This window comes from Aplosporella prunicola (assembly GCF_010093885.1).
Source record: "Aplosporella prunicola CBS 121167 unplaced genomic scaffold K452scaffold_15, whole genome shotgun sequence".
Lineage (NCBI taxonomy): Eukaryota > Fungi > Ascomycota > Dothideomycetes > Botryosphaeriales > Aplosporellaceae > Aplosporella > Aplosporella prunicola.
In genome coordinates this window covers 895122-919545 of record NW_022983543.1, presented here as the reverse complement: position 1 = coordinate 919545, position 24424 = coordinate 895122, and the positions used below count along the sequence as shown (strand labels likewise).

At 53.4% G+C, this 24424-nt stretch overlaps 8 protein-coding genes and 1 non-coding gene across 9 annotated transcripts; 2 read left to right on the top strand and 7 right to left on the bottom strand.

Moving 5' to 3' along the window:
* The first annotated feature begins 525 nt into the window (after window positions 1-525).
* K452DRAFT_319381 (uncharacterized protein) lies at window positions 526-1712 on the top strand. Its single transcript, XM_033544234.1, has 2 exons — window positions 526-1047; window positions 1100-1712. The coding sequence occupies exons 1-2, from the start codon at window positions 720-722 to the stop codon at window positions 1363-1365; spliced, it is 594 nt and encodes a 197-aa protein (XP_033396868.1). The 5' UTR covers window positions 526-719; the 3' UTR covers window positions 1366-1712.
* Window positions 1713-3238: 1526 nt separating this feature from the next.
* K452DRAFT_359512 (uncharacterized protein) lies at window positions 3239-4110 on the bottom strand. The gene is made up of 3 exons (XM_033546271.1): window positions 3498-4110; window positions 3353-3474; window positions 3239-3272 (listed from the first exon to the last, which is right to left on the bottom strand). Exons 1-3 carry the CDS (start codon window positions 4098-4100, stop codon window positions 3251-3253), a joined length of 747 nt encoding a protein of 248 aa, XP_033396867.1. The 5' UTR covers window positions 4101-4110; the 3' UTR covers window positions 3239-3250.
* A 931-nt stretch (window positions 4111-5041) lies between these two features.
* On the top strand, window positions 5042-6473 carry K452DRAFT_309580 (uncharacterized protein; the record flags this gene model as incomplete). The annotated part of the gene is made up of 2 exons (XM_033543260.1): window positions 5042-5365; window positions 5475-6473. 2 exons carry the CDS (start codon window positions 5042-5044, stop codon window positions 6471-6473), a joined length of 1323 nt encoding a protein of 440 aa, XP_033396866.1.
* A 782-nt stretch (window positions 6474-7255) lies between these two features.
* K452DRAFT_252055 (uncharacterized protein) lies at window positions 7256-8388 on the bottom strand. The gene is made up of 6 exons (XM_033538239.1): window positions 8022-8388; window positions 7909-7964; window positions 7785-7844; window positions 7651-7725; window positions 7523-7600; window positions 7256-7459 (listed from the first exon to the last, which is right to left on the bottom strand). Exons 1-6 carry the CDS (start codon window positions 8312-8314, stop codon window positions 7275-7277), a joined length of 747 nt encoding a protein of 248 aa, XP_033396865.1. The 5' UTR covers window positions 8315-8388; the 3' UTR covers window positions 7256-7274.
* Window positions 8389-9077: 689 nt separating this feature from the next.
* K452DRAFT_229337 (uncharacterized protein) lies at window positions 9078-9644 on the bottom strand (the record flags this gene model as incomplete). The annotated part of the gene is made up of 1 exon (XM_033537034.1): window positions 9078-9644. The coding sequence occupies one exon, from the start codon at window positions 9642-9644 to the stop codon at window positions 9078-9080; it is 567 nt and encodes a 188-aa protein (XP_033396864.1).
* A 1335-nt stretch (window positions 9645-10979) lies between these two features.
* K452DRAFT_334684 (uncharacterized protein) lies at window positions 10980-12832 on the bottom strand. Its single transcript, XM_033545204.1, has one exon. The coding sequence runs from the start codon at window positions 12756-12758 to the stop codon at window positions 11097-11099; it is 1662 nt and encodes a 553-aa protein (XP_033396863.1). The 5' UTR covers window positions 12759-12832; the 3' UTR covers window positions 10980-11096.
* Window positions 12833-14325: 1493 nt separating this feature from the next.
* K452DRAFT_t95 lies at window positions 14326-14424 on the bottom strand. The gene has a single exon. It is a non-coding gene; the product is annotated as a tRNA-Lys (tRNA).
* A 1182-nt stretch (window positions 14425-15606) lies between these two features.
* On the bottom strand, window positions 15607-17646 carry K452DRAFT_46162 (uncharacterized protein). Its single transcript, XM_033546698.1, has one exon. It carries the CDS (start codon window positions 17256-17258, stop codon window positions 15768-15770), a length of 1491 nt encoding a protein of 496 aa, XP_033396862.1. The 5' UTR covers window positions 17259-17646; the 3' UTR covers window positions 15607-15767.
* A 2318-nt stretch (window positions 17647-19964) lies between these two features.
* K452DRAFT_207501 (uncharacterized protein) lies at window positions 19965-20711 on the bottom strand (the record flags this gene model as incomplete). Its single annotated transcript, XM_033536124.1, has 1 exon — window positions 19965-20711. A coding segment is annotated over one exon (747 nt), but the record flags the coding sequence as incomplete, so codon positions are not given.
* Window positions 20712-24424: the final 3713 nt, after the last annotated feature.

Genomic DNA, 24424 nt, shown 5'->3' with positions numbered 1-24424 from the left:
AAACACCAATATAAATTCCTAGCGTATTTCCTTTAAATAGTCTGTAGCCTGCATATCGCTCAGGGCGATGGGTCAGGGTAAATGAATACAACTCAACTCAACTCAACTCAAGAGCAGTTGAGCATCATCACAGCTATTTCGGGTGCGACAGATGAGCGACCGTAGCACGGCGACGCAAACAGAACGACATGTCGACTAAAGCAGCGTGCTCTTCGATGTCCGTCGCTGGTTCTTCAAGTTCGGTGTAGTTCGACCATGAGGGCTGACGGGCAGCGCGTCATCGACAAGGGCGCGCACCTGGCGGTATCATTGGCATATGTGACATGGGCCCGACGTCAACGGAGCGCAAGCTGTTTGATATTGCGCTCAACGTACAAGAGTTCGCCGAGTGTTGGAGTTGAATTGGGGAGAAAAACAGAGACGGGCAGGTGACGGAGTGGGTGAATATTGGCTTGCTGACGCGCCGTTGCGTCGCGTCCCACGACAAACAAGACTCGTCAAACTCCACCTTCTCCGCATCAACGACGAGCATCGTCACCAGCGCTTGCATCTCCATCGTCATATCCGCAGCGTGCTCTCCCACTCAGAAGATCGTCGAGCCAATGCACATGATTGCCTCGAGCACCGCCACGATGCACCGAGAAACTTGTCATTGCGCGCGTTTGGGGGCCAAACTAACTCACTCACCAACATCCTAACTCGTCCCAAAATATCCAGCTATGGCCGACGCATGGGCTGAAGAGGCGCTCGCCTTGCTGCTCGAAGGCCGCATTTCGCCGCAGCAAACCGCAGAGGCAGTGGCATCAGCCTACGACGCACGCCTTAAAAGCGGCAACACCGACACGTGCGAGCTGTGGTCGACATACGGCGGCGCTATCGACACGCTCGGCACATCGAGCCGCGCGCTCGACCTCCTCGCCGACACCATCGTCGCGTTGAGCGCGCTGCCCGACGTGCGCGACGCTGCGGGCGTGCCGATTGAGGAGAACGGTCGCGTCTTCTGGCGCCATGTCCCGGAGACGTCCTTCTGGATGGGCGAGATGTTTGGTGAGTGTCTGCAGCGGCCCAAGAAGCCTGTCATACTAACGCCTTGCCGCAGCTCCACTCGCTCCGCGCGACATCCACTGCGACAATTTCGAGGAACAAATGCTCTCGCTGACACGCGCTACCGATTTCGGCGCGCGCTGTCTCTCCGCGCTGGACCGCGCCCCGCCGCCGCCTGACGGCCATCAGCCCCAAGGACCGCGCAACGGACTGCGCAGCCTCGCAATCGAGGCGCTGTTCGAGGCGTGCGAAGACCAGCCAGATGGTGGGGAGTTTGCTGTGCTGTTGGCGCGCATGAGGGTGCCCGTAGCCGCACGGTGAGTTATCGGGGCGGGCGCAAGCGTGCGCAGCGGGTGCGGTGCTGAGGAATGGGAGGCGTGGCGAGAGGTGCTTAGGACGAGGGCACTTTTAGAGGGCCTAGATGTTGGAGTAAAATAGTTAGCGGAAGAGGCGGTAGCGGTGATGGATCGGTATACTATTATACTGTAGTTCAGCAGCGCGCGCCGCAATAACCACCGACTTTGGTGGATGCGATGGACGGAGTACCTACAAAGTGATCCGAAAGAAACATCTTCCATGACGCCGACCCATTCAAATCACCCTCCTCCTCATCCAGCACGGCAGGGCAAATTGGCCATTAATTGTCTTCGAAGTCGCTTACAGCCAGGAAACCAAGGACTTGCAACAAGTCGCCGACGACCTTTTATCATATCAAGATGTCACATCGAGGAGGTCATCGGCTTGAAGATCGAGTACCAGGGTACACTCCCTTGTCTGGCGCCCTAAAGAAGCCATCTCTCAAGACGGAGAGACTTACAGCGCTACAGCTGTAGACGAATAACAGACATTTCGCAGCGCCGACGGCATGCTCATCCCCGGGATATTCAGCATGCCACTCACTGATTTCATCCCGGCTCTCGCCCTCGAATACTATTCAGAGCCAACACGCGAGTTCGCAATACCATGGAGATAAATCTCATACACGCGGAGCTCTATGGGGATCCTGCTGAGGCTGAGAAATATGACTTGCTTAGGCTTTGAAAACCTGGTATAAGACTAGAAACCTCTGTTCTGGAAGCGGAGACGAAACTCGGAGGAAGGGGAGGAGAGAAAGGTCGCGAAGTGGGATAATGCTGATGAGACTTTCCGTGTCCGCTAAAAAATAGCCAGCCGGAGAAATTCGTTTGTAAGCTTTCCGAAGTTATATAGAAAATCATCTGTTAATGCGGATCTTTATGTCGGGGTAAGGCAGTGTTTCTTTTCTCGCGTTGACCTTGAATACAGCATTGGTCCTGATGGCGTCTTGTCCCCCTGCTAATTCCCCAACTCCTCGGCACTGAGCGTTTCCCACTCCCATTTCCCAAGTCCGTGATAGTCGCCATACATAAAGTACACTTCACCATTAGGTCCAACGGTTTTCGCCCATTCCTCTCTCACATCGCTGCTCGGGCTCCAAGACTCAGGCGGCGTACGATCGCAAGCCAACTCCGCCCTCTTGTTGCCCTCATCGGATCCATGAGCCCAGAAGTCGGCGCTGAAGATGCGCTCTTCCCCTTGTCGCCAGCTAACGATACGTTTCGGCTTAAGCTGCTCTTTGGTGTGCAGGTTGAAGCACTGCACAGACGGCATGTGGCGGACGGCTTTCGCAGCGGCGATCAGGAGCGGATCGATGGTCCTACCGAGCGGCCGTGTGCGGTACTTGTGCTGCTCGCCGAGCGATATTTCGTCGCCGTACTCAGCAAAAGACTCGGCTTCGCTAGGGGGACGAGGCGGGCCGAGCTCGTAAGGCGTCGGCTCGCGTTTGTTCTCACGACGGCGGATGGCATCGTCATCGAATTCGGTGATATCCGGAGGAGGCGGGGGGGCTTCAGTGCCGTTGGCGTTGGTGAAGTACCACTCTCCATTGGACGCGACGGGGTGGAACTCAATGTCGATGTCCTCCAAGCTCGGCCATATTGAGGCTGGGCTGTTGCTGTTGCTGGAAAATGGCCAGAAGAGCTCGGGGGCGATGTTGAAACCCCGGAGCCTCAGGCTAGTTAAAGCAGTACATCTTTGGGCTAGTTGAAAGAGGGATTTGCTTAGGACATCTCCTTCCTCGCTATTGCCATCGGTGTAATCGATTTGGTTTGAGGATTCGTCTTTGATGTCTGAAAACTGGCGACGAAGAGTAACTTTATTGAGAGATGGAGAACAGCGGCTTATCAGCTCAAGAAGAGCGTCTGCGAAGTCTAATTGAAGATCAGATGAAATCCTTTTGGAGTAATGTTTCTGGAGTAATGGTGTTTTGGAGTAATGGGGGATAGGATACCTCGTCTCAAAGTCCTCCTCACTTCTTTCCCCCAGGCGCGAAACTCTCGAAATTCGAAGGTCAGAGTTTCCAGACACGGGAATTTCGATGCTGTGCGTACCCAATTCCCCGGTTGGGCGTGCCTAGAGAAAGAGAGATCATAAACCTCAAAGAGTGTTACGCAAGATATCTCGGGCAGTTCATCAATTTCTAGCAGGCTCAGGATTTTGTACCGCCATCGCAAGCTCCAATACGTATAATAGCTCATTTGCGGTACAGGTCGATGCTCGCAGTCAATGAAACGGTCTTCATCTTGCCCTTGAAGAGATCCATCTGTTGGGGCCTTGACACTCATTATGCCCAGCGCAAGGCTTGGGCCGTTCGGACGAGCTTGGTCCAGGAGTAGCAGGAAATCGAACAAATCCCGAACAGCTTTTGATATTGCGACGTTGGTCTCCTGAACATCTTGCTCCGTCGCGCGCTGGTGAACCTTCTCGTCGCTGCAGCAAGGAAGCTCAATGTGGTATTCGATAGACCTCACCAGAACAGCACGGTGCTTGAGGAATGGACCGGAAAAGCGTTTGCTTAGCTCTGGCAGCTGGCGGCTATTCAGGGTCAATTCGCGGAATGTCCTGTTCTCAATGGTGCACTGCCATCGCCTGGATACAGTTGCAAGATGAGGCAGTCCATATGTGTCTTCTCCCGGGTCCAAGCCGTCGCAGACTAAGGAGATGATGGTTGAGAATATTTCTTCAGGAAGGGAGTCCATTGGCCAAAGTATGGTGGTGAATTGCTGAGGTCAGTGGGTGATTTTTTAAACCAATGGGTGTTTGGACAGAAATAAGCCCCCACGGAAGTGTTGCCTGGAGATGACAAACAGGCACGTGGATAGATGCACGTGACCGCTATCGAGTATGTAACCGCCTCGTGTTTTGTTTTGGCCCCCAACAGGATACAATATTCAGCCAAATATACTATAAACCTAGTCGATTAGGATTTTATCACCAAAGAAAGTTAAACAACCTCCTACTCAATTGTGATGAAAATGAGGCAGAATCCAGTTTAGACTTCAGAGTTAATTATTGAGGTCAACGAGCGAGAAGTTGCTGAAGAAGATGCTCTGGACACTAGGCCTGCCGCCTTGGCACTAGGCTACATAAGGCAAGTATGCTCGGCAAGTGACTGACGTGAGCATGATGACCCGAGACTCCCCAAAGCGTCGTTGTGCCAAGAATCCTTCCAAGCTCCAAAATTATAGGTGAGATGTTGGTATCTTACTGTGTCGTATTCCTACCGGGATACAGAATTAACCGGTACGAGGTAAATATCCATCCCAAGCCTAACTGAAAGCCCAGGCTCGTATATCATGCATTCCCTACTCCTACGAAGTTCAGTTTTGATAACCTGCCCCCATGGGCAAGTCGAGAACATGTCATCTAGGGCGAGCTAGAGAATATGTCACCCAAGAAACGGCTTCCGTCCTCGGGGGCTGGTATCTTCAACTCTCTTGGCCCCTATGCAGTTGGGTTGCTCAGTGGAAATGAAACCTCGTCTTTCAATACCCTCAGTTCTATAAGAGACGATTGTTCCGCAACGCTTTCTAGCCTCATCACAGTCTCTTCTCTCATTCAGTCAATCACTCACTGTTTCATTCCACCATCGTTTGCCCACGCAGTATCTCAATTCCTCCACACTCATTTATAAGCACAAATGGCCTTTAAGACGGTCTCTTTTGCGATCATCGCCGCACTGCTAGCCGGGCAGGGCGCAGCTTTGCCGGCCACGCCTTTCTCTGAAAACATAAACCCCTTGATCGAAGCTCGAGGCACTTGCAAGGGTCTACCCTCCAAGGAAGTCAAGCTTACAGATGCCGATTTCAGCTCTGACAGTGGCATTCTCAAGCGCTGGACGGAAGATGAGTTCTCAAAGTTCGTCAAAAGAGGTCGAAAACCCCTCAACTGGTGCGCGGAAGAAAAAGACTACCATGTACCTCTGGAAACTGAGCCCTATCCTGAACCGAAGCTGATTTGCGACGTAAGTATTATTCTGTTCTATTAGGAAATCCCGATGCTTTCCAGTTTTTCTAGAATATGGAAAGAAGAGTACTTCATGTTCACCTTTAAAGCTAACGAATTAAAAACAGCCCAAATCCAAAACCTACCATAACCCTCAATGCAAAACGTTCGGCTTTACAGACAAGAAATCGTTCACCGATTATGAGTTCAAGGAGCAGCCTCTGCCAAGTCCAACAAACACTGGTGACTACGACACCGAACATTTGCTGGAAGGCCAAATGTTGAATACCTTCACCAAGAAGATCTCGGACGCCAGCAAAAAGACCTTGGAGGACCCCAAAACCAAGGATAAAGTGTCTGTGTGCGGATATCTAACGAGATGGTTCAATGAGCTGCCGGCTTCGGAGGAGCTCAAGACAGTGAATGGCAAAAAGCTCGCAAGCGCCGGAAACGATGGCAATCAGGGCCTCATCTGGCTTGCGTCGATTTACCCGCAAAAAACCGATCAGGACATGACAGAGTTTGGGCTGCTGGACAAACAAGTTAACATCGCCAAGGGCGGGCTTTGGACGGGCGGCAACGGCATTGATATGGGCGACATGGAAAAGAATACTAAATGGCTTACAGATGATAAGACGCCTAAATTTAAGCCCGCAAATGAGATCAAGAAGAACTTCGAGACGGCGCTTTTCAAGTTCAAGGTTATCCTTGGGAACCGCGTCTACCACCGCGATACCTGGGTCCGCGATACACTGAAGTTGCAATCGAACCGTATGGCCGACATGCTCGACGGTCTGGAAACAGAGATGGCGAAAAAGCAGATCAAAGAGACGGACAAAAACAAGAAAACTATCACGTGGGACAAGTACAAGAAGCAGGGCCTCAAGGCGAAGTGGAACAGCCACATGAAGGATACCACAGACAATCTCGTCTCGACGATCAACAAGAACTTTGAAAAGTCCTACGAGTACCTGGAAAAGGCAATGAAGGCCTTTGAGGACGAGGCAGGGAAGACGAAAGACAAGACGCTCAAGGATACGCTGAACCAGCTTGTGTGCTCCATCAAGGAGGCTGAGAAGGCATACAATGCGGAGAAAGCTCATACTTTAACGTCAATCACCTTCTAAGTGCATACCTGTCAACCAACGTTGGGTTTATATTTGGTCATTTAGGATTGTTGCGTTGTAGTACCGTTGTGGTTTCTTTCTGTTGCTGTCAAGCGTCCACTCTTTTATTTTTTCTTTTTCAATTTGGAATTCTGGCACACATATTTCTCGAATTATCTTGAAATCTTTTAAGTAATTATTTTATTAAGTATCTTGTTCGGAACTAAAGGTGTCAGCCAGGATCACTCCGATAACTCTCGTTTTTTCAGTCTCATTACAGTCAGTTGTTACACAACAGCCTTACCCCCTGCACTACTCATTTATCTACTGTAAGGAAGCAATGATCTCAAAGAGAAAACGTGTTCTTTTAGATAGCAGCATATATACCTCCATAGGTAGTAGTAATCTAGAGGGACAAGCGGCGTCCAATTCCTCGCGCCCAGCTTCACAAAAGGTTAACCAAGCTCGCTCGCGAATTGAGTCGTAACGTCCGCTACAATCGAACGAGATGAATCACTTAACGAGATGTTTACACTCATTAGAACAGCGACTAAATTCTAGTTAGGGTAGTTACAATAATAAACGTTCTAATACTTTCTTTTTAATACCGAGGGCTTACGTATATATGTGGATAATAAGTATCCCACGAGGACTGCTCATATCATTTGTTACCGTGCTACTATGTAATAGATATCTCTTGACGGCCAGGGGGCGGTAAGGACTTTAATGGATCTTCGGAACATACATGTCACTTTGAACACTAAGACACTATAAATTTCGACAACAACCATCTATTTCACAGTGCCATCAAACTACTAAACTCTAGCTGCAGGTCTCGCTCGAGGACTCGCTGGCCGGGAAGTGGTCCTTAGAGACCTTGATAGAGTCAGCCTTCCAGACCTTGCCATCGGAGGAGGAAAGGCCCTCGATGATGACGCCGTCGGCGGAGAGCGTGTCAGCGAAAGCCTTGTCAGCGGCGCTGAGGTTGATGACGACGTCGGTCCATTCTAAAGGGGTAAACATGAGAGATTAGTATGGTGCCGTAAACTGAAAACGAGTAAAGAACATACCGTAGCTGTTGAGCGTGCCGCAGTCATCCGAGTAGCACTCGTTGCTGCCGAAGAACCACGTCGGGTTGAAACCAACGTCTTTTTGAGAGTGAGCGATGAAAAATTGCAATGAAAAAGGGATTACGTACCATCAGACTGCTGGGAAACGACCTTTCCGTTCATAGTAACGGTCTGTTCAATGGTGCCCTTGCCATCGGAGGTGACTAAAGTTGAACGCGTTAGCCAAACACTGCAAACTGAGATGGAAAGGGATTGTGTTTACCCTCGAAGTCAAGGTTCGCGTTCTTAGGAACGGCGACGTAGTCTTGACCCTTCTGCCCGGCTGGAATGATATGTAGAGTTAGCCATTTCCATCGCAATTATCACATTCATCACTGTATACTTACACTCGAAGTACGTGCTAGCAGTGACACACCACGCATCGTTCGACGCTGGGCAGCCCCTAAGACAGTCGTCAGCGCACAATTCCCATTTTACTTTTTATATACAGAAAACTTACTGAGACTCCTGATCCGGCGCCCAGTTGAAGTACGGCTGCACGAAGGGCTTGCTGCTGTCGGAAACATCCTCGGCAAAGCCGATCCAGAACGACATCCAGATAGGGTTGCTGGCGGTGCTGTCACCGTAGTTGCAAGGAACGGGCGGCGCAGCGACCGAGTAAGTCGCCTTGGTGATGTAGGCGTCACCGCTGGTCGGGCCCAGGTAGAAGGTCTTGCCGAAAGCGTAGTCATCGGCGGCCGCGCCTAGTGCGAAAGCCAAAGTGGCGAGGGCGGTAGAGGTAGTTGCGTGCATTGTAACGACAGTGAAAATGAGAACCAGCCTCGAACGGTAACAAGCGAATGTTGTTTAGCAAAAATAGATGGTCGAGGTCGCGCAGATCCTATAACAAGTTGGCAAAGCGAAGCTTGTTTTATAGGCGAAGCACATCAATTTCAACAAAGAAGATCATGTCTCAATTGAACGTTTCTGAAAGCGGGGGAGCATTCCTGATTAATTTATTTGTCATGAATAGATTGTGGCAACGATTTTACAACGGGGTGACAAGGGCTATTGTCCTATAGCGTGCCGTGTGTTGAATCGGAGCTCGGATCCGGCGGCAAGTTGTTGTTTCATCGGCGAACGGGCCGGTATATGCGTGGGGTGATTTCTCCGGTTAGTAATACATCTTCGGCAATGCTAAATCTGGTGTGGCAGCCGATTCATAAACAGGTGGAATAACTTCACTCTGTTTTTCTTATATATATCATCCACAAGTTTGGATCAGGTATGTAAGGAATACCAAATCATGTAGTACGATAATTCAATGATCACTCATTGTTCCCTAGAGTATAATGGATTGCGTCGTAGCAAACGTTGAATCTATAAATAGCACTGGATATTATGTAGAGACTGGCTAATTCGAAAGACCAAATACAAAAGAAAGTGCTCGACAACTTGGTAAAAAAGAACGACAATCGGCCTGTAATCGGAAAGAGTCTAGTAACAGCAACAAGGAGCTTTTGTACGCCTCTCAAAACACATTCGTGTCCAGAGCTACAGCGGTCCTTCACACCGCCTAGTTTCTCTCCGCCTTGCAAACCGATGCAAGAGGGTCGGCTGAACAGTTGTACGAATAGCAGGCATTAGGCCTGGCCGGCGAAACAGGAACTTGGTTGAGGTTTTTATCCGATGCGCTGTCCCGCCAGAGGATGTCCAGATCCGGCAGAACATTGCAGCATCTAAAGATGTTGATGTCGTGAACGGCATGCTGAACGGTGACATTGTTGCTCGGGCTCATGATGATATTCCTGATGTTGTCCAGGACACGTGTCTCAAACACTTCTCCGAGGTCCTCGAGCGCGCACTCGAACGCGTTAGGGCCATCGCCGTTCTGGAAGTCGGCGATATTGGAGAGAGTAGCGAGCTGGCACGGCTCGTCTTTAGCAAATTGCAGGACATTCGTGGCGGCGTTTTGAATGGCTGTGGAGTTTCCGAGCGTGTGGAAGGTATCGAGGAAGTGGTTGACGTGATTGACATCCGTGTTCCACTGGTCGATGGCATCTAAAACATCCCCACGTGTTGGGTTGTTGCGAACAGTGTCGAGGATGCAATCCTCATCTTGACGCTTTGTGGGAATAGCCATAGAAGCGGCTGTAAAGGCGAGGATCGAGATAGCGAGAGAGGCCTTCATTTTCGGTGAAGTTACTGGCTTTTTGTTGGTTTGCTGAAAAGAATACTTTCAAAGAAAAGACCAAGGTCGAGATTCAGTGGACTGTAGAAGGTGCGAGTGCTGGAGTGAGGAGCCAGTTTCGGAGAGGATAGGATCTTCTTATACATGCTCCCTAGCCTTCTTGTGCAGTTGCGAAGTTGCAGTTTGACCTCAATAATCAGACAACTTAATTAAATTAAGCACAGTCTAACTTGGGCTGGCAAGAGGCTAAAAATCTACCATCGGGCTGTAGTAAGCTAAATCACGGGGTCTTAGTTAATTTGTAAGACAAAAAGTACCAACTTATAGCTGAAATGCCCCTCCGGCGTCGCATGTAGCTCCATAAAACTCTAAAATAGAACCTAATTATAAAGCGCAATTAACCACTCCGCACCCGCCATGCATTAACTATGGATTACTATGCTTTCGCTGCATAATCCCATGGTTCTGCAACAAGAATACAATTATATAGCTTGTTGACGAACTTAGATTAGGGGGATATCGAATGTTCGTGGCCATTCAGAAAGCTTGATTAAAATTAACTCTATTAGCCGTAGCGCCGTCGGGGTACAGGCGGGGAACCGGCCTTCCTGTACGAAAATTTAACTATGTCGGTTAAGCCGTCCATTTATTGGAAGAGGCAACATGAGCTAAAGCTGTAAACTATGTTTGCTGTGTCGTGACAGGTGTCGGCGAAAATACCAATGAAAGCGCAGTAATGCGACCCGGAGGTTTTTTTTTTTAACGAAGCAGTCCGCCATTTCTTAACACCATTCAATGAGCATTTACCCAACAAATTTTCCAGTAGTGTGCCCGAGACAGTTTCTGGTATCAAGGCCAGTAAAATGTTTCAAAGGGTTGTGCTGTCTGCCTGTGCAGCGTGCCGCGTTCTTGACTCAACGGTGCTTAAAGTGCCAACTTATATAACTTCTCCCCTGCCTACAGTTGCCGACCGTACTTATAACTTCTTACTTCCTAATTTCACGGCATCTGTTTAGTTGAAAGGTCCAAACAGATCATGCAAGATCGTATGCGCCGACAGCAATGCGATGCACTGATTTACGCAAGGTGCCCAGTTCTAGCTCGAAATCACTTGTCAAGACACAATAAATATAGAATATTAGGCATACGGCATCATCGAAGAAGGCTTGAAGTTTATTTCTAAGTAGTCAACAAACATAGAGCTCATGAGACACGTTGTTGACGCGTCAGTGATGAACGAATACTAACAAACCAACCAACACCAACCAAACCGATAATATCGGTGCACTTGAAAAGACAGGCAAGCAAGCCATCCAATATCCAAGGAAACTAGCAGTGCCTAGCAGCCAATGGTGTCGTTAGTATTCTCAATCTTCGCGTCCCCTCCTTCACTCGTCTTTATATTTAGACGACAGTGGTGTGCGCCCAACAGCGCTGACCTTCAGAGACCGTCTCGCGTGCGCAGCACTCACCAGACGGCAAACTTCCGCGGCAGCGACGTGCCTTTTGTTGTCGTGTAGCACCAACAGCTTGATTAAAAGGTTCTTCAAAGAACAGTGCTCTCTGACCAGGGATGCCTGGGAAGCGAGTCTCCAGAATGTTCCTAAGCGTCACCTGGGTAACCGACGCCTGATCCTGTGAAGCCGCTTCTTGGACTTGCTCCTCCCGTGGTGTGGTTGGTGGTAAAGGTTCCCGCGGATGATCGGCGTCGCTGCGAGTTGCCTGGGAAACCACTGATGGTGTGGAAGGTTGTGCCGCTTCCTGGACAGCTTCCTGAGCGTGTTGTTCGACTTCGGTTGCATTACCTGCGGAAGCATTATCCACAGAAGTAGTTTGTAAGGGTGCAGATGGTGTATCGCTAAGCTGGACGGTTTGAGTTGCCTGGGCAGCGCGATTCTCCTGGACAGGCGTATTGCCAGCTTGTGTGCGATTAGCAGGACTTGTATTGCCCGCGACTCTGCTGCTCCTGCTGCTGTTGCTGTTATTGTTGCTGTTGGTGCTGTTGTTGTTGCTATTGCTGGAGTGAGCTCGACGGGCGGTGCTGGCAGAACTAGGAGGATGCGTATGAAATATAGGAGAAAGCGTCTGAGTTACATGCTGTAATCGGCGCCTGTCTGAACGGACAGCTTGTTGGTTAATCCGAGCGGCATGGTTTACCTCCACGGGAGCATTATCCACACTGGTATTGTTTGATCGGCGTGTGAGGAGTGTGCTGCTTTGCGGGGCAGCTTGAAGTGCATTGATCGGATGGTTTTCTTCGACTGGAGCACTGGTAACATGTGTGCGACGAGCAGGGATCGTACCCCGTGCACCTCTGTTGTTGTTGGTGTTTTCAGAGCGAGCGTGGTATGCGCTTCTGGCAGGAAGGCCAGCGGTTATCCTGGCCACTTCCTCGCTGGTCCGAGCAGCATGGCCGTTGAGAAGATTGTCACCTCGAGTAAGGTTCTGGACAGATCGGATTGTTTGCAGTAGTCGGAGAACACGGTTTTCGAGGGTATCAGGTTGATCGGTGCCGCCGCTGGTGTTGTTGGTGCGGGTCCGTGTGACAGTGGGAGAAGGCGGCGTCGGCGTCTGATCACGAGCGCGGCGAATGCTGGTAAGAACGGGTCGAGTTACCCTGCTGGGAACAGGATACAGCGGTGGAGACGAAGCTGTGCGTACAGCATGTGGGTCCTGCCGAGACGCACGATTATCAAATGTAGGAGTGTAGGCAAGACAAGCGCCTGGGTTTGGGCGTGCGGCCAGTCTGCTACTGCGGTCTAAGTCGGATTTGATGAAGCCGGGTGGGTTGTTGTGATGACCGCAGAACTTTTCGCCCGATCTGCACCTCCTTAAGCAGCGTTCTCTAGTTACCGTGAAGGCTTTGCACTGAGTCCTTTCAGGGTTGTGCAGATCGCAGAACTGTTTTCCATTCATGGGAAGTTTCTTGCAGCGTCTGTTCTCCTTTGTTTCACCACCGCATTGGGCTTTGGCGATGTCCAAATCATGATGAGAGCACCATTCACTGCCTGGTCGGGCAGAGTTTAGGCATCGCCTTCCCTGAATAGTGTGACCTTGGCAACTCATAGGGAAGTCCTTGGCTGCGATATTCCTGGGTTGGAAAAGGATTATGCTGGACGAGAGATTAAGCGAAAGGATTAACAAATGGAAGCTTGGCAGCTGATGAGCCAAAAGTTTCGAGAGTGGAGAAGGGAAGATGGGAGAAGAGCGACAGACGGAGGGATTTTATGTTCGCGAGGGCCCTGGCGCTACCACTGTCACTTCACAGCGACCCAACGTTCAGCTTCACACCGCGCCACGGAAGGCACTCTATAACATGTTATCCAGGTGGCCCCTTTTTTTGCTTTGTTCTTGTCTGCTTCGCACAGGAAATGGTGAGTGAAACTAGCGGCGGCTACGTGCATATATATATGATGCGTAGTCACGATTTACGCCAAGCTCTAGCAGTCGCTGCGCCATGGTACCACTATGAGACATGAGGTCACGTCCTAAGTATCTGCTCTCGCTTGGGAAGCTGTCAGTTATTAATGACTCATCCACTCCAGGCGATGAGGTTTCAGTGTCGCCGAGCAAGCATGCAATAAGGTAAAGACGGCCTGTCGACTAAAGCTGCATTGAAGTGACCTTGCGGAGACTGTGCCGGCACTTAACTAAGTAACTTCGAAATTACATTAATAGCGGGACACAACACGAAAAGTCTGAAGAGGCAACGGTGCATATAGAACCCGAGCCAATGGTTTCCCGTTTGCTCCTCGCTGCTCCATTTGCTTTCCAAGAAAGTGGCTTCTTCTACTCCGCATGACTTCTCAAGCCAATACATTTCGGTTAGTTAGACTTCTCGCCCGGGCCGTTATCCCGTCTCGGGCGACAAAAGGCAGAGTATCGCGGTCCAAGAAACCGCTATGCTGTTGGCACTCCGAGACTTTCTGTACCATCTTGTCCTGCAGAAAGCTAGCAGAGCTGCCACCTTTGCAGTCATTCTCGGACAAGCTATGAAACAGTTGTGGGCGAATCCTGGCAGTGCTGTGGGGGCGAGAGAGGTGGTGGGGTCTTTGGGGTTCCGGCGTTTTTAAGGGACAGAAATCCCAAGGTCCTCCAAGCTCCCCGATTTATAGCACGGCTGTTGGGGTTTACCCTACCGAGCACCACGGATGATTCTGTAAAATTTGAATTGCGAACGGCCTTAATAAACCAAGTGTAGCGACGTTCAACACCTCCAAAGCGATTGAGTAAGTAACGGAAACACCGAACTCACTGAAATTTTATGAGAAGTGGTGCAGTTTATAGAACCAAACAATAAGCAGCTAAGGTTACTTGTTCCTCACAGGCAAAAACAATTATATAGAAGCAGTTATAGCTTTGCCGTTGTCGTAGAGTAGTTACATGTCCGACCCTTCCGGCCGTACAACTCCGCCCGTGCATGGCCCCATTTCGGCGCAACCACAGCCCAAAATTTTCTTATCAACCAATCCAACCTCTCAACCTTCTTACTAACTACATAAAAACAGGCGTTCCACCCCGGCGAAACGCCGGGAGTCGGCCGAGAAGTGAAAATTTCGCCCTAAGGCCCACCACGCCAAAGTCTCACCACCACACCACCACTCCACACGCAAAAAGAAATGTATGGGAATTGAGCCCAACGCGGGGGTCGAACCCGCAGCCTTGAGATATCGTCCTTTCGTGAGAGAGGAGTCGTAAGAGTCTCACGCTCTACCGATTGAGCTAGCCAGGCGACTGGTGAAGCGATGCTTCACCTGTTTGATGAGTAAGTTTGCGGCATGTGGACTTATATACTAAAAGAAAAAAGCCTCTGGATGGCACTGGGTTGTATGTCATGCTGAAAGAGTTGCTTGGGAAGACGTGCTTTAGTATTGTCTGGCATGTCCCTCGGTGGACGGACAACAGCGACACTTCCGACCTTCAGCCTCAAAAGACTGGACTCCCGCAGCAACAACGAAGCTTAGAGCCACGCGGGAAAAAGCAGTACGTACGGAACATCCCAGCCAGTGCAGCGGGGTTGGCTGAAGTATACTTAGCCAAAACCACCGAGCCAGAAAAGCGTACAACTTTCCCACACGCCTCGCAATTATACCCAGCCAAACAGCCTAAACCTTTTCCATACCCATAGCATACTATTCGCAAGCAATCGAACTAGTTTCGCATGGACTAATAACATTTTATCATTCAGTGATGCCAGACCATCCATCAACCCGTTTCTAAACCGCCCACGCACCCACGCACGAGACGATAGTTACAAGATTACAACCGCTGCAACAAGCGGACAATACTCTTCAAGAAAATTTGCCACAGCTTTTAATATCCCAGCCTACCACGTTATGACGGGCACACTCATGCCAACTCTCGCGCGAGCCACGTGATCCCCACGTGATCCCGCACGGGCCCTCTACACCAACCCGTCACCCGTAGCTTCCTAGTCGCACTTTGTGCAACCACTCGCAGTCAATCCATCCTCTTTACTCACATCCTCACTCCAGCGTCTTTGCGGCCTTGGAAGCGACAGACCGCCAGAAACTCTCTACTCGACGACGCTCCAGTCATCCTTTCCAGACTTTCAAAGCGCGCACCACCGGCCTCCCGCACAGAACGCGCACGCTACTTTCTTACAGAGTAACTCATGCACTCGCGAAACTCACCCATACAGCAGCACGACACTCAAAGACGATTGTCTAAAAGGCGTACGCGCCACCCCTCCACTTGCATTTCTGGGACGACGATACCGGAGAGTCACGTGATAGCTCTACAAGTACATAAAGGCCCAGCAGGCCTGCTTCCGCGACCATAGGGCGCTTTCTACCAAGGTACCTATCTACTACGCGTGGGAGATCTTCTCTTACTTCTACTTCTGCTTTATCTCTTGCCGCTCAGTTATCGACTTACTTTCTTGGAAGGATGATGCATGCTTACCGTCATAGGTGGATTCGGCGGTGGTACCGCATATTTACGTAGCCTGTTCTCGCAACGGTACCTAGGGCTCTCTTCCCACGGGGTATCAACTACCTACCCGCTATACGTGTAGGTTCTCTCTTACCTCCATGCTACTCCTAGTCTCCACGCCTACAGCCCCTCCGTTTCATGATTTATCTTCTTCCACCATTCCTTCGCGTCATTCTCTATCTCCTTGATCCTCTCCTTTTCTACCCTAAGTCTTTCCTTTAACTTTCGCTCGACCTTTTTCTCTCTTACACTCCATGCGTTTACCAACCCACATGCGACCTGAATCCCCTTCAACCGTGCCTCCCAAGCCTGGAAATCCTCATTCAATCTCATTTCCTCCTTCTGACTCTCCTCCAGCAGCTTCATAAACTGCTCACGAAGCCGTGGACAAGCCATCGATGTTTCCTTAGCAGGGTTGAGTGCCGCATCCGCCGCTGCCAAGGCGCGAACGACATTGCTGGTTTGCTCACGCTGCTTTTTGAGGTCAGAGTAGGCCTCTCTCGCCGAGGCGCTGATGTTTTCGAGAAGGGTAAAGGCCTCGCAGACTGCGCCTTCGAGATCTGAAGCTTCGTCTAGCTTCGCTCGGAGAGCCTTGAGAAACTCGAGCTTCCGGCTTTGCCAGTCGTGGAAGGCGGTGACGGCTTGCTTCTTCGACGCTGTCTCCTGCGGTTCGGTGATTTTACAGTCGAGAACGCGGTAGGCTTCTTCGAGATCGGCGGCTTGTTTGAGCGTCGCGAGGAAGATGCGGCGCCATAAGAAGAGCGTCTTTTCGATGGGCTGCGCGTCGTGCATACAGCAGATGGCGGAGTAAAGGAGGGAAACTCTTGGATCTTCTTCGCTTGAGTCGTCGACGCAGTAAGTCTCTGAGAACTTCCATGGCCCCTTGTCCGACAGGTTGGTTGCAAATTTGTCCAGATTGTGAGAAACGCTGCTGATGGAGACTTTGTTACCTGCCTTGCGTCCCACCCACTTTATCTCCCTACGGTCGGTATTGAGGAAGAACACACTCCAGTGGCCATCGCTCTTGAGCTTAAGCGGGAGTACGACGATAGACCTCACTTCCGACTGTTGTCCGTTGCCGTTGGTGAGGGTAGCGGGCTTAGTGGCGGTGAAGTATGGTCCGTCAGCGACTTGGAAGTCGCGTCTGCAGAACGCGTCCAGAATAAGGCACATCGCAGAACGGGATATCCTGCGGTTCTCAGATAGCGCGCGAATCGCCTTTTCCCGGGCAGACATCTGCTCCTGCTCGAGTCCTTCACTCTGAGAAGACTCTGGTGTGGATGTCCGCGAAGGGGGGCTGCGGGCTTTGATCCTAGGTGAAACATCAAGAGCTGAGCCGTTCTTGGTTGGTGTTTGTTCCGCCATGGGCGATGCTTGCCCGGAGTTTGAAGGCTGTTTTCCACCGGATTGTCCGATCGGCGCAGGCAAGACTGGAGGAGCAGCTATCTGCCTGTCGTCGATGTTCTTGTCAACGGGCTCAGTTGTGGGAATCTTGTGAACATTCTCAACGGCGTCCGGTACATTTGAATCGTCTTCCATTTTTGACTGCGCTTCGACGGCTTCCGGGTCACCTGGAGAGTCCGAAGCGGACGCTGCCGTCTCAGCAGCCATCTTCCTTCTCTATCCCATCATCAGTTTCTGGCATTGTCTTCACCTCGAACTGCGGGGAGCAACGTACCTTGGCCGAGCTTTCTCTGGTGGACCTCTCTGCTTCCCGCTTCCTAGGGCTGCTGTCGCGAGACTGCGCAGCAGATGCCGATCTCAATGTGCGCTCACCCTGGCTCTGGCTTAGCACCTTTGACGTGACCAGCGTTCCATTCTCGGCCATTTTCAGGATGTCGCTGAGGAGCCTCGGCGAAGCTCTTACATCGCTGCCGAACGTCTTCTCCAAGACCTCCATGTCAAGGCCCAAAGGTGAAGCCGCCAGCTTCTGGAGCAGCGTTTCAATGCTGTCTTTGGTGGTTTGGGGGCTTACCGTCTTGGGTGAGGCTGCTGGCGCTTTGGATGGTGTGGCTTTCACCCGTTTCGGTGTCGCCGGTGCCTGGGACTGCTTTCTCTTGTTGCCTACGGACCGAGGCCGTGCCATGTTGACGAGTGAGAGGAAGAGGAAAGCCGCCCAGACGAGGAGGTCCTGGAGGCTGCAAAAGGTCAGCCGTGTTCGCGCATGGGCAGGATGTGGGTGAGGCACGACTTGACTTACACGGTGAAGCTGCTTGCGAGCGCCAACGCCGGCAGTGCCATGCGAGAGGCCTGGAATCTTTGGTAGTTGAGGCAGACCCAGCTCCCGGTCCCGGGTGAGAGAGTTGCTGTTCGATGCTGCTGGCAGAGGCGTGCCAGTCATGCCGAGTGAACGTGGTGGGTGAGGGGCGCTGTCGCAAGCCGTTGGGATGGGGCAAATGAAGCAGCTGCGAGACAGCGCTCAGCTCAAAGGTCCACGCCAACGAGGCCACAGCCCAAGCCCAACCGTCCTTGCAATTATTGTCGAAGGCCGCGATGCTGCGGACAGCGGAGGAAAAGGAGCGAAAAAAGTTGCAAACGCGGGCGCGCGTTTGACTCTTGGGTGTCGCAGCGCGCAACCCAGGGCCTATCAACCGTCCGTGAAAGCGTCTGAAAGTGCCGCGGCCTTCGAGTGCAGAATCTCCTGAGTCCTATTGTTGTCGTTGCCCTATCATCGCGACAAAAAGAAACCGTCAGACTCAGACAGCGACAGCGACAAACGCGCACAGCAGACCACGTACCTCGAAGCCGCCCTATCCCGTCCACAGCCAACAAAAGTCGCAAGTCGCGAAAGCAGCTGAAGAAGACGGCGCAAAAGGTCGCGAGCGTTGTGATAGAGGCAGAGACAGAAGCGTCAGCGGCAGACAGACAGGAGGCGCACTCAGCCGCACAACAACAACAACAACAACAACAGAAATTATGCGGGTGGGCAAACTAAAGCAAGGCGGGCGGGAAGGCGGGAAGCCACGGCGACACGAAGTCGCGTGACTGGCTGCCGCAGACGCACAAGCACCTACCTATGTACCGGTAGAGGTCGTTTGACGGGGGCACATGCATCTTGAAGTTGGTCAGATGTGCGCGCAGAACGCACGCCTGCCTACCTTCTAGACTTGTCACCAAGACGGGCTGCGCCATCCACCTCCCCTTCTTCTACACTAACTAGTTACCCCGTGGACGTCGCATTCGTGGCGTGACTGCGACGCTGCATAGGTGGCGGGACACTGCTGCTGCTGCTGCTGCTGCTGCTGCTGTGTAACCGGCCTGAGTCAGGAGCTAGGTAGGTAGTACAAGGGCAATAGGTGCTCGGCATCCATCCCGTGAGTGTTGACGTAGCGCTTGCAGCACTGGTTCCTCTCTCATGTGCTGCTGTCACGCACGCACGCACGGACGGCTCCTTTCCACGGCCATCGTGCCGCCCTGTAGGGTTGCTTGTGTTCGTTTGTGCATACGGGCAGCTTCTTTTAAGCTGCTGTCGCTGCATGGAATGGAATAAGTCGTGGTCTGGTAGGGAAGCGAGGAGAGAGATGCGTTTGCCAAGGCGCTGCTGATAGGTAGCGTGTTACATTAGGTCTACGTCTATGTCTACGTCTACAATATACATCTCTAGCCCCTTCACCCTCCAAACGCTAACCAGCAACTAGTAAGCAGCAAGCAGCAACCTCTACGCCGCACCGAGGCGGCAAGCCAGCCCTAAATGCGCACCCTCGTCTCGCCAGCAACACGGCCTTCTCTCGCTTTCCTCGCGCGCCGTTTCCTGTATTCTCCATCCTCTGCTCGTCAAGCCAACTCCGCTCTACTCCCATCCATCCAGTCTAATGTCCGCATACTTCGCCACCGCCTTTCGTCTTCATCTTCGTCTTCGACTCCATCTCTCAAATACCTACCTACCCCATATCGCGGTAGCGGATTCCAGGAAAAAAAAAATCCCATTTTCCAGGGGCGAGCTGTTTCTGAGGCTCTGGCCCAGTGTATTCGGCCGTGCTCGAGAGAGAGAGACTAGCTCGAAGCTGTTTGTCCGTCCATGGAGGGGTTGAATGTCGATGCCAGACAGGTCTGGTCCGTCCAGAGTCTGCGGACCGAGCCGCCGCGCCGCCGTCAGTTCCATCGTAGCTACGTTCTCCATCCAAGGACCGGCACCAAGCAAGCAGCGCGGCGCGCTCTTTGCAAAACTTTTTCCTCCATCTCACACCCGCTTCACCCACCCCTCCCCTCCTCCCCACCACCACCACAAACATCCTCACACGCACAATCCCCCGCCCCCGCCCACCTTGGCATCCCCTGCCTAATCCCGGGACACAATCTCGCGACCCGCCCCTCCCCCTCCGCACACTGCATAAGAACGTTCCACAGTCTTTCCAGGGTATAGCCAAACTGCGGGGCATTGGCACTATTCTCCCTCTCATCGAAGCGCCACTCGTCCCCCCACGCCCAGCTCTCCGGCGCCGTAAGCGTCCAGTTCAGGCCCTCGTACACGCCGCGCCCCACTCCACGGATCCGCGCCGCCGACGCGAGGAACTGGCCGCGGTATGAGAGGAGGACGCGCTTGCCGGGGGCGCAGGTGCGGTTGCTGTTTACGGCTTCGTAGACTTGGGCGATGGTGCCGGCCGTGTCGTGCCAGTTGAGGTCGCCGCACGCGCCGCACGCGCACGTGTACCCGCTGTCGCCGAGGGAGATCATGCCGGTGGCGGGGGTGTATGCGGCGTCTAGGCGCGCGAAGGCTTGGGAAAGGTAGTGCGGCTCGGCCTGCAGGAAGAGGGTTTGGTGTGCGAGGGCGTCCCAGTGCGAGAGGATGTGGTGCAGGTAGGTGTGGCCCTCGCGGCCGACGTTGGGGAGGCGCGTCACGGCGTGCGCGCCTGTGGCTTCTTTGAGCTGCTCGGGATCGGTGCCGTTGTGCTTGGTGTAGATGTGCAGGCGGGGCGGGGCGTCGAGGGCGCTGAAGGCGGGGATGCCGGCTAGAGCGCTGGAGATGGCTTCGATGCTCGATATGGGCTCGTCGTACATGCTGATGACGACGTCGAGCGTGTGCGGGGCGGTGTAGCCGCAGTCGAGGTTTGCGGCGCTGCCTGAGGCGGCGGGGTTGAAGGGCTTTGCGAGGTCGATGGCCGTGCCGGGGAGGGTTGCGGCGAGCGAGGCGCTGCTCGTGAGGAGCCATGCGGTGGTGAGGGCGCGGATAGCGAGGGCTAGCAAGACGATGGCGACGATGACGGGGCCGGCGCGCGCGGTGAGCGAGGTGCGCGATTTCGCTCCTGATCCTGGTGTGAGGCGCTGCCACAGCGGCTGGTACCCGTTGGTGTTTGTGGTGGCAGTGGTTTCGTCGACGGGCAGCGACACCAGCGCACCACCCCGCGGCTGCAGCAGCAGCACGAACGCGATGACGGACAAACAGACCTGCAGCGGGGTGACGATGGCAGGGAACGGCAGCGCGAGGGCGATGATGGCGAGGCTGAGGCCGCAGAAGAGCTGCGTCGGCGAGGGGAGGGGGGTGGTTGCGTCGTCGTTTGCGTATGCGATTGCGTCTGCGTCAGCGTCCGGGAAGAAGAACATGATGACGGAGCCGCCGGCGTGCATAGCGGCAGCGGCAGCGAGGACGTTGACCGCGACGGCCCACGCGTTCGTGTCCATGAGGGCAGTGAAGCCCTGAATTCTGTCTTTCCTCGTCGCAAGCCAGACGAGCGTTAGCGCGAGGGAGGCGGGTATCGTGATCTTCGGGAGTAAGTTCCAGCATTCGCGGGCGTCGAAGCGGTTGCCGTCGTTGTGTTCCGCTTTCGTGGCGCGCGAGAAGGCCAGGCGCGCGATGCCGAGCAGCAGCAATGCGTGCGAGCCTTGGGCCAGCGTGCGGCTCGAGGCGCGGTAGTCGTCTAGCACGACCATGGCGCAGCTGAGCACGCTGGCGCTGATGCCGAGGAGGGCGCGGGCGGAGGCGCGGCGGTCGAGGAGGGCGTTGGCGGCGCTTTCGAAGGCGAAGGTGAGGGCCTGTGAGGTTTTTGTCAGCAAAATGACCCAGGAAATGCATGATGGGTGGGTGGTGGTGTAGGTACCAAGCAGGAGACCAGCAGCGTCGGATTCTGCGAGTAGAGCAGCGCCTTTAGGAACAGCGGCATGGCCCACGCCAGCGACAGCGCCGCCAGCACCAGCCACGCCATCTGCCTATTGAACCGCGGCGGGCATTTCATGGCGCTTTCCCAGAGCGACGACGACGACGCTTTCTCGCTGGCGCATGTTTGCACGAGCGCGACGGCGCCGGCGAGCACCATCTGGAAGCAGTGCAGATGCAGTGCTATGTAGCGGGAGCGGTTAGCTGCCGTGGTCTGGCCTGTTGTTCCGTCCACTTACGATGACCTGGTAGGGTTAGTTAGCCTTTGTCCGTGGGAAACAGCAAATACTTACAATAGTTCTCGTGAATAAGCAGGTACCAAGACGAGGCAAACGCCAACGCCGCAGCAAGCGTCCAGCCACTAAGCACACAGTCACAGTCAGCTTCAACTTCAGCTTCCGAAGGCTCAAACGTACACGGCGCGCGCAAACAGTTCCTTGTCGTCAAGCCCCAGCGCGCCAAACGTGGCATGAGCAAACCGCGCAACCGCCATCTTGGCGCCCTGCGGATCCGTCATGTCGGCGGCGGCGGCAGCTTGCGCCATGGTGAAAGGTGGGTTAGCAAGAGGGCGTCGGAAGCACAAAAGTTTCCGTCCGTAGAATCCAGATGCGAGGAGCGGTCGCGCGGCAAGGAATAGAAGAGAAAACGCCAGTGCAATGGACAATAGGTGCAATATCGCTACCGGGCACTCGACAGTTAAGCCGGCGCTAGCAGCTGCCGAGGAGAAGTGCGGCGAATACGGGCGGGCAAGGGTCTCGTAGGTAGGTAGGTAGGTGCCCGGACGCAGGGGCAGAGCGGCAGCAGAATATCACGCCAGCCAGACAATCCGAAAAAACAAAAAATGAAAGAAAGATCTCGACGAGCAGCAAGCAGCAAGTAGTGCGCAGACGAAGACGAAGACGAAGAATGCGAGGAGGAGGAGGAGGGGGAGGCTGTGGCTGTGAGCGTGCGCGCCGATCTCTGTCAGAGCGTGGAGCGTAGAGTTACGAGGCGCGAGGACGAGGACGAACGACGCAGGAAGGAAGGAGCTCAGCCTTACAGCCACCCAGGGCAGGCTCTCACATAAGGAAGCGAAGAGGGCAAGGCCGATGGCCGTTTCAAAGCCGCCGCTCCCTCTGCACGTCGTGGGCGCATCGGTTCTCTGCCGAGCAAAAATCGGCAGGCAGCAGCGTTCATCAGACACGAGAAGGTCCCGCGGCGCCGCCTCCACGGATTTTCGCTGGCCCCTCCCCCCGGTTGGAGCCAGCGCATGAGGCGCCGATCGCAACATTGAGCAGCTGCCTACCTAGGTGGCGAGGGTAATTGTAGATACTTGCCGGCATGGCATGTACGCGCGGACCGAACATCTATGCTCCTCCTGGTCAGACCCACACTCATAGCTTGACTACCTATCTCTCATCATACTACAATACCTCACTTTCTTCATCTCCATCATCATCACCATCTTCACAGCCACGCGGGCAGCGCGCAAACCCCCGCCACCGTCAACGGCTATCTCGTCCCGAGTACGGGATAGGATTCCGCTACGCACGCGCTAGCTAGCCGTCGTGGGGACCGACCCAACAAAATAGCGCCGAGGGGAGTGATTTGCCCATGAGCTTGGGCCGGCCGTAGGTACAGCATCGAGGCTCCACACTTTGCTGGAGAGCTGGCTATCGATACGGGAATTGCATCGATGCTAGTATCACGCAGGCGTGGAAAGCGCTTGTCTACAAGAGAGAGGCTGTATGCTGTCACAGTAGGTAGGTGTGCATGCAAGCACGCATGCAGCTCAGCCGCACGAGACAGCTAAGCTTTCACGCCATCTGTTACGCGGCCCCCATGCAGCCTAGCTGCGTGAGATTTACTTACCGGGAGTGGCATGGATCGGCTCGGCGGGCGATGCTTCATTACACCTACCTCGCTATTATACCCAACTACAACAACCTACAAAGCGAAACAAAGAACGCATATACTTCTCTATACTATGTGGTTTGCGTACCTAAACAACAGCCCTAGCTTTAGTTACGTGGTAGGTATTCGAGGGGAGACGTATATACGTCGTCGGAGTTGCCCGCGCAGCTCAACGCGCTGCCCCACTGCTCTGGCCCCCACCCCACTGCCGGGCCCCCAAGCCCAACCCCGGTCCTCGGTCCACGCTCCACAGCCCACCCCAGCACCTGGCTCCATCCCTGCAGGCCACGCGTGGCGGCGTGAATGTGATGCTACATATTTTGTTATTCCCGCTCGGCAACGATGCGTCAACGCTACGTACGTGAACGTCGTCACCGCTGGCCCTACCACGGCTTCTTTGGAGTCATATGTGGTGTAGACCGTTGGGTGTTGAGCGTTTGGCCGTTTGGTTGGTCGTTGTTGGTTTTTTTTTTTTTTTTTTTTTCTTTTCTTTTTTCCTCGGAAATGCGACCGAATCGCCCGCTACTTAGGCTCTGCTTGCTTTCTGTTGCTGTTTCTGCGACCGCCTCGGCGCTGCTGCTGCTAAACTTGTTCCTCTGTTGTGTTCGGGCGTGGTCGTTGCTGCTGAGTGCTGACTGATACATCCGTACATACGCACGTGAAGGCTGATGCATGACTACCCAGGCTTTTGACGTCATGGTGGGCGCAGCGCGGCTGGGCTGAGGTGGGCTGACGATTTATATGTATAGCAACGGCGATGCGCTTGCGGTTCGGAAATCGCAGGAGAACCATC

What these genes read in the sequence shown, in the direction of transcription:
- K452DRAFT_319381 (XM_033544234.1), top strand. Translation starts at nt 720, where the DNA reads ATGGCCGACGCATGGGCTGAAGAGGCGCTCGCCTTGCTGCTCGAAGGC. An exon ending in CTGGATGGGCGAGATGTTTG is followed by an intron (nt 1,048 to 1,099) that starts GTGAGTGTCTGC and finishes GCCTTGCCGCAG; the next exon opens with CTCCACTCGCTCCGCGCGAC.
- K452DRAFT_359512 (XM_033546271.1), bottom strand. Translation starts at nt 4,100, where the DNA reads ATGGACTCCCTTCCTGAAGAAATATTCTCAACCATCATCTCCTTAGTC. An exon ending in GAGGAGGACTTTGAGACGAG is followed by an intron (nt 3,273 to 3,352) that starts GTATCCTATCCC and finishes ATCTTCAATTAG; the next exon opens with ACTTCGCAGACGCTCTTCTT.
- K452DRAFT_252055 (XM_033538239.1), bottom strand. Translation starts at nt 8,314, where the DNA reads ATGCACGCAACTACCTCTACCGCCCTCGCCACTTTGGCTTTCGCACTA. An exon ending in GCGCCGGATCAGGAGTCTCA is followed by an intron (nt 7,965 to 8,021) that starts GTAAGTTTTCTG and finishes CGACTGTCTTAG; the next exon opens with GGGCTGCCCAGCGTCGAACG. An exon ending in TGCTAGCACGTACTTCGAGT is followed by an intron (nt 7,845 to 7,908) that starts GTAAGTATACAG and finishes ATATCATTCCAG; the next exon opens with CCGGGCAGAAGGGTCAAGAC.
- K452DRAFT_334684 (XM_033545204.1), bottom strand. Translation starts at nt 12,758, where the DNA reads ATGAGTTGCCAAGGTCACACTATTCAGGGAAGGCGATGCCTAAACTCT.
- K452DRAFT_46162 (XM_033546698.1), bottom strand. Translation starts at nt 17,258, where the DNA reads ATGGCTGCTGAGACGGCAGCGTCCGCTTCGGACTCTCCAGGTGACCCG.